At 42.2% G+C, this 7482-nt stretch overlaps 1 protein-coding gene across 1 annotated transcript in view; it reads left to right on the top strand.

The window, feature by feature from the left end:
* The first annotated feature begins 235 nt into the window (after positions 1-235).
* The window catches only part of stx17 (syntaxin 17), a 19248-nt gene continuing 12001 nt past the window's right edge, over positions 236-7482 (top strand). Inside the window, exons 1-3 of the mRNA XM_015950654.3 lie at positions 236-414; positions 5742-5914; positions 5998-6063. Of these exons, the coding sequence (XP_015806140.1) occupies positions 5792-5914; positions 5998-6063 (189 nt within the window). The 5' untranslated portion in view covers positions 236-414; positions 5742-5791. The remainder of the gene's footprint in view (positions 415-5741; positions 5915-5997; positions 6064-7482) is intronic.

Here is a 7482-nt window from a genome sequence, read left to right as displayed (position 1 = left end):
ATAATCTCTTTATTTAATTATACATATGTATTTTATTTCTTTACACTGACCGAAATGTATGAAAATACACTTTACTACAACTGCTGGAACAAATCAAATTCTACATTATTTTTAGCTTTTTTTGTTTTTCTTCGTTAGATTATTAGATATTTTTAAATAGAAACAGCAAAACATTAGCACACTTGCGGGGACAGGCCTGAATGAATGCCGGGAACATAAATGTTCTCCGGTTGCTGTTTGAAGTCGGAAACTTTTCGTGGATGCACCGAATGAGAGTTGTTTACATGGAAGTTTCTGTTAGTAGAAACTACAACAGCGGTCTTTAAAACTAACAAATGTCGCTGAAAGTAGACTTTATGGACAGAATGGAGGCTCCGGCGGGATTTTAGTGGATTTAAACGAGTCTTGTCGCTGGTAAGTGTCGCTTAATCTGCTGTGATGGAAGAACGCTGGGTTAAATGTTAGCTGCTGTCTGTCTTTTTAAAAGTTGTATAGCAGCACGCGAAGCTGTTACCTTAATAAGCTGCTAAAACAGCGAAAGTGTCTTTATTCAAGGTCACTCAGTGGGCTATCAGCAAAGTAATTTCACTTTCTGTTCAGTATGTACAGTCTATGGTTCAGACGTTACAGCTCCAGACGCGTGACGCACACCACGTCGTGTTCGCTTTCAGCAACTTTACGTTTCAGGTCCTGTAAATTAATCATGATAAAAATAGATTAAATGTTCTCATTTGTATTTTTGTTTACTATAAATCCAAACCCACGTTACTCTCCGTGTCAGGATACTCTGCTGTTTTATAGTGGAGGCTCGTGCTACCGTGTCTCCACATTTACAAACTTAAATCACACACAGTTGTGTTTTTGACCCGCAAGTGTTTCAGATCAGCAAACCAGTGTTCAAGAGGAAAAACGTTCTCCAAACTAACCTGGTCACGTGTGAATAAGTAAATGACCCCTGTGTTAAATCATGACTTAGTGGTAATTTACCTCGTTGTGTGGAAAGCTGCATTCAGTTTCACTACATCCGGCCTGATGACTTTTAGACAAAGTAAAACACTCAGACTAAACTGTTGTCATGTCAGCTTGAAGTTGACTAAAACCGTTTTTCAGAACAAATATAGCAACATTCAAACATGGCGGTGGTGGTGTGATGGTCTGGTCCTTTTCCATGCAAACTTCTTGATTTATAAAAAGTAAACTTGACAGGAATAACTTAAGCATAGTTTGGAGACGGGGACGCTGGCAGTGCAGCCGTTGAGATGGTGACTTGGTGAATTTAAAGGAGTGGTTGACTTGTTTAATCGATACATTTGCAGAGGTCTCTAGTTGGAATGCATCACATTTGAGCTTCAGACGGCAGGTTTTGGAGTCTTACTTCTTGATATCTGGACACCTCTCCTCTGATTGGCTAACAGCAACACGACTCTACCACTGACTCTGTTTGCTCTGCAACGTTGATGTTTTATCTCCACAAATAACACAAGCCTGGGAGAGTTCAGCTGCGTGGTGGAGTAGCTAATGCTAACAGTTAGCTTCTACTAGCTGAGACGTTCTCTGCTGTTTCCTGGATGCTAATTTCTAATCCTAGAGTTTCACCATCTGTTTTCTATCAGAAGCTAATGCAGGAGATAGGTGTAGGAGACTATTTTCATGTTCAGCCTGCATGAAACACCCAGAGGGACTCATTGGAATTGGAAATAATCTTAAAAAAAATTTCAGTCAACCACAACTTTAAGACACATTTACACACTTTTTGTAACTCCATAGTGGAGTTTGGAGTCTGACTGTTTGAGGCTGTGGACAGGTGTCTTTTATACAGATAATGAGTTCAAACAGGTGCCATTAATACAGGTAACGAGTGGAGGACAGAAAAGCTTCTTAAAGAAGACGTTACAGGTCTGTGAGAGCCAGAGATTTTCCTTGTTTGAAGTGACCAAATACTTATTTTCCACCCTGATTTACAAATAAATTCTTTAAAAATCCTGCCATGTGAATTCATGGATTTTTTTTCACATTCTGTCTCTCACAGTTGAAGTGTACCTATGATGTAAATTACTGACCTCTGTCATCATTTTAAGTGGGAGAACTTGCACAATCGGTGGCTGACTAAATACTTTTTTGCCCCACTGTATGCAGAGTATTCATAAAGTTTTTGCCTCATAAAGCGGGAGTGTAGGAGGTGGGACATGATTCAAAAACACCTGAGCACATTTTTAGGACGAATGTTATTTATAAAGCAGAAATGCATTCACTCGTGCATAAGCAGGTTTTTATAGGTCAGAAAATGACTTTGCTTAAAGAGCAAGTCACCCCCCACCAGAGTATTACTCCACTCCCACTTCCTGTTTGAAAAATGCAACAAATGCTGTTGCCTAGCTGACCGAGAGGGCGGAGCCGCTAACACACACACACACAGGCTCACAATGACATTGTGACATCATATGGTACCTCTTAGCCAATAGCGATGACAGATTTAAATTCAAATGCAGTGCAGAGTTTTTACCTGACAACGGCACAACGCTGACAGTTTTAGGCAGAAAATGTAAAATTTTAACTAAAATGCACTAAAGTGCAAAACTACTGACGACACGTGTCTGCAGCACGATTAGACACACATTTATATAGTTTATCAGGAAAAAAATGTTGATTTGGGGGTGACTTGCTCTTTAAGTAGAGTCTTAATAATCTATGAGGCCCATGGGCTGCTCTGCTGCTTCAGGACCCGGACCACTCGCTCTAAATTGATGGAACTGAGAACTCTGCTCTATAGCAGAGAATCCCCAGCTTTACTTTAGTGCAGCTGATTTATGCAGCAGGACAATGATCACCAACAAGTTCAGCTCTGAACGGCTCAAAAGTCAAACTAAACTGGGGTTAGGAAATGGTTTAGTCGAAATCTGGGCTTAGATCCGATTCAGACCCCATGGCGGGACCTTAATGAGCCGTTCTCACCGGAAAACCTTCCTATTTGTCTGAAGTAAAACAATTCTGCTAATAAGATTGGACCAAATTTCCACCACAGCGAGCCTCGTTTCCAGCGGTTACCAAACATCGTATTCTTTAATTACCTTTTCAGATTGATTTGTCTTAAATCTACAGTGGAACCCAAAATATTTCAACTATTAAGGCAGAAAATCTCCTAATAAGGTCACGATGAACACACAAAGATATGAATCAGCAAATGAACTCAAATGGTTTAGGAATATGAACAGTGAAGTGTTCTTGTTTTGCTGCTCCACAGTGCCATCACGTTCTTGAGCTGCATCGTGTCTGACTAGAGTGGGACGCAGTTGGAGAAACAACAGATGAAATGAAAATGTGAAACACCCGAGGATGGCCTTTCTAGATATGTCATAGACATGAGATCAAAGGGAAGCAGATCGAACATTAAAATGAAGAGCCTCGATTCTTTATCTGCCTTACAATTCGATTTGAGTCTGAAATGCATCCCGATTCTTTCATTACTTAATAAAAGCAGCAGAATAGTTTTCAATTTCTTTTTGATTTCGAAATCCCTGAAAAACAGAACATTCATCTATTCACTATAGTGAGCAATAATGTTTAAAGTGTGCTGCCTATAATTACTTAAATAATATAAGAAATAATGTTTTCGGTAGAGCAGCTTTAAGATAGAATATTACTGAACTTAAAAATAGTAAACAAATACTGTGTTAAGTGATTCTTTCACATCCAGGATCCCAAAACCGAAATCAGTCCAGACATCCGATTTAAATGTAACGGGCACATCTTTGATTACTGGTAATGTTGGCCCTGTATCCCTGTCCGCCTTTTCTGTTTTAAATTGGCGCTAGGGCAACGCAGTGCGCATGTCATTGCAACTCTGCCCCCAGAAGTAATTATAAAACCTCAAAACTTTATTGTCCTTGCATAGACAAAGACCAGGGGTCGGCAACCTGTTCCCATCAAAGAGCCATTATTACCCGTTTCCCAGAGTAAAGAAATCACTGGGAGCCACAGCAACCGCGGCGTTGTGGGCGGGGCCTACCCTCAGACAGCAGAAAGCTGCTTTAACCAATCACAACGGGTGATCAATAAAACGACTTATATAAAGTGGATCCAGAAGTTGTAGCCCGTCTCTGCCGACAATATTTAGATATTTTTCACCCTGTTGGTGGTTTTACTGAGCAGGTGCCACTTTTGTCACACGTTTCTTTTTAAAACATGTTTAGACTGTTCAGAATACAAATCCAGGCTCTGTCACGTTTGATTGTTGTAATTAAACTTTGTAGGTGGGGAAGGTCAGAAAAGGATCCGATCATTTTGTTATTCCCTCGTTTACAGTGACGGAGATACCGGTGCAGTGCGCCTGGCTCTGGTGTTAATCAAGTTTAATTTTATCTGTTTGCAACAATTTTCACAAGAAAACAGAACAGTTAAAAGCAGGGCTTGTGTTGATCGGACAGTTCCCGTATTTGACCGTTTATTTTGACAGAGAAAGAATAGAAAGAATTACCCCGACGCATGCAGACGAACTGACACTTTATTCGTTTCGCACATCACAGATGTAGCTAAATCACTCAAAAAAAGATTCCCATCTGAACATCTGAGCTGGACACTGCTCAGCGCAGCTCGCTGTCAGCGTGTACTACATAAGGTGCACAGCGAGCTGAAGATGTGGAGAGGGGCTCGGAGCGCGTCGCAGAACCAGAGCGCATTCAGGAAGATTCCTCTGACTGAAGCGAGACTTGTCACTTAGAAAATGTTCCCTGAATTGATGAAACTGAATAGCGCTTGTTCCTGTCTCCAATGTGGCGACACATCCAGGAGCCGTCTGAGGAGAATCCCAGAATCTGACATCGTCTTCAGCTCAGAATGCGCCGATATGATTACGCACAAGCGTGACGCGTCAACCCGGTCTCACAGTAAGACCGGGTTGGGCCTGTTCAGGTTTACGCAGACAATCTTTACATTTAGAATTGGCATACAGATGTAAAATTAATGCAGTAAAATATAAAGCATTTTATTTAAATATCCATTCATTATTTTACAAACACAGAGCCGCATCAGATGGATGGAAGAGCCGCATGCCGCTCCAGAGCCGCGGTTGCCGACCCCCGACATAGACATAGGGAGAGAATCTAATTATGTCACGTTGCTGCATCGATGCGGAATCATGCACGGCTGAATCGCGATCCATCTTAGAATCGATCATTTTTCCCACCTCTACTTGATAGTAGAAAAAATACAGTTTTATTCCTCAATATTTTCATTTTTCCTGAAAATTTGAGATTAGCGATTTGTTTGCCTGATTGTGCAGAGACGTTATCAAAATACCTTTTAAGGTAGGATTTGATTAATTTTGTCTGTGGTGCAAAAGGCTGAGAGGAATGCAGTTACCTGCATGCAGTTGGGTATAAACGCTGTACAGTGCTGCTGATTAATCCAGTGGTGTGACTGATTTAATATACAGTAGGTTTGACTATAAGTCCTCATAATAAAGGTGAGAAATGCAAATAAACAGTCTAAGAATGAAACCTAAATGAGTGAAGTTCTGTCTGAAGGTGTCGTTTCATTAAGGATCGCTGCTCGGCTCCCTTCAGATCGTGTAGCTTCTGCTTGGATTCCTCTTTTCACTGAAGAATGTTGACACATTTGTAAATAGAGGAAATAATCTTATGGAGGATCCAGTTCAAGTTGTGCGGGCAGGACTGCATGTGTCACAGACTCTATTAAATCGTATTTACGTATTTAATAAATCGAAGCTCTGCTGGTGTTTACAGCGTGGGCACAGTGAGAGGAAGGTGTTGGCTGTGGGCACTCGGCAGGACACATGGCAGAGGAAGGCAACAAGCTGACACTGAGGCGCCTGGAGGCTCCCGTCCACAAGTTCATTAAAGTGGCTCTTCCCACGGACCTGGAGAGGCTGCAGAAACACCACAGCAACATTCTGAAGGTGACGGCTGAATCCCGGCTGGACACGCCATCACTTCCAAACTCCTGTTTCTGAGTTAAACCCGTCTCCTTTCGTGTTCACAGTATCAGCAAAACCAGCAGTGGGACCGCCTCCACCAGGAGCACATTAACGCCAGCAGAACCGTTCAGGTATGCCTCAACACTAGAGTCAGGCTTGTTCTAAACAAAGATTCAATTCAAGTTTATTTATAAAGCACCAAATCACGACAAGAGTCATCTCAAGGACCTTCACACAGTAAACATCCCAATACAGGACAGGTCATTAAGCCAATCAGAAACAGGTTCATATATAAGGAACCCAGCAGGTCGCATCGAGTCACTGACTAGTGTCAGAGGCTTGATGCAATCCTTGTACTAAGCAAGCATGCAGCGACAGTAGAGAGGAAAACTCCCTTTTAACAGGAAGAAACCTCCAGACTGGCTCAGTATAAGCAGCCATCCTCCACGACTCACTGGGGATGGAGAAGACAGAGCAGACACACACACACACACATTCTCACACCCAAAACGTCAAAATATGACGTGTGTGACCAAGCCTCGAAATAAGACGGTTCGGGATGCCCCAGCACGTCAAGAGGTGACGATCAGGGACACGTGGCTCCGCTGGCGTCACTGTTTGATGCCCGTGGTCACACGGACATTATTCAACTTTTTAACCTTCCCCTCACCCCATTCCTAACCTTAAGGTCAGTAACTGTGACCTTAAGGTTAGGAATGGGGTGAGGGGAAGGTTAAGTAGTTCACAAGTCGTTCTAATGTCCGTCTCACCACCGGCGTCGGATACCGACGCTCTGGGACGCTGCGTCATCAGTGTGTCCCTGATTGTCGTCTCCTGACGCGCTGGGGCGTCCCGAATCGTCATATTTTGAGGCTTTGGGTGTGAGAATGTGTTGCACATGCACACACACACACACCATATATACCAAGCAATGTGTCTGTGGTTACGTTGTGATTTCTTAGTAAATATTCTATTTGGTGAGAGATAAACTTAATTGTATTCATCCTAGTGGATCTATAATTAAACGGGTAAACTAGTAGTAGCACGATGCACATTATTCTCTGTCTGCGAACTCACCACTAATCCACGCTCTCTCAAACGGTCGTGCTTTTCAAGTAGATCAAAAATGCTTTCGGTTTTATCTGCACAAGGATCAGAAGACGGGACCAGCTTTAAAACAGAACTGGTGCATCTGTTGTGGAGACGGGTTTTCTACTGCAGACACCGATGCTGACATGTAGAGGTTGAGATCGGCGAATGGCCTGTGTCCAGATGTTTTCCATCTCATCTGCAGGCTTTAATGTCACTGATGACAATCATAGTTCTAACTCAGTATCAGAATAAAACCTTTAACCAAAGTTCACCAAACAAGTCAATGAGAAACGTCAGTCGACAATCATGTTCAGTTTATCAAATAGATGTTTTTCAGGAACAGAAATATAATAAAACTTTGCAGCAGCACCAGGCTGCCTGTGGATTTGCCTGTTTTTTAATCAGCTCTTCCAAAGTTGCATATCGGACCAGTTTGGGTGTAACCCTGAATGTCTTGT

Source organism: Nothobranchius furzeri, chromosome 5, assembly GCF_043380555.1.
Source record: "Nothobranchius furzeri strain GRZ-AD chromosome 5, NfurGRZ-RIMD1, whole genome shotgun sequence".
In the NCBI taxonomy this organism is placed as follows: Eukaryota; Metazoa; Chordata; class Actinopteri; order Cyprinodontiformes; family Nothobranchiidae; genus Nothobranchius; species Nothobranchius furzeri.
This window is presented reverse-complemented; position numbering and strand designations above follow the sequence as displayed.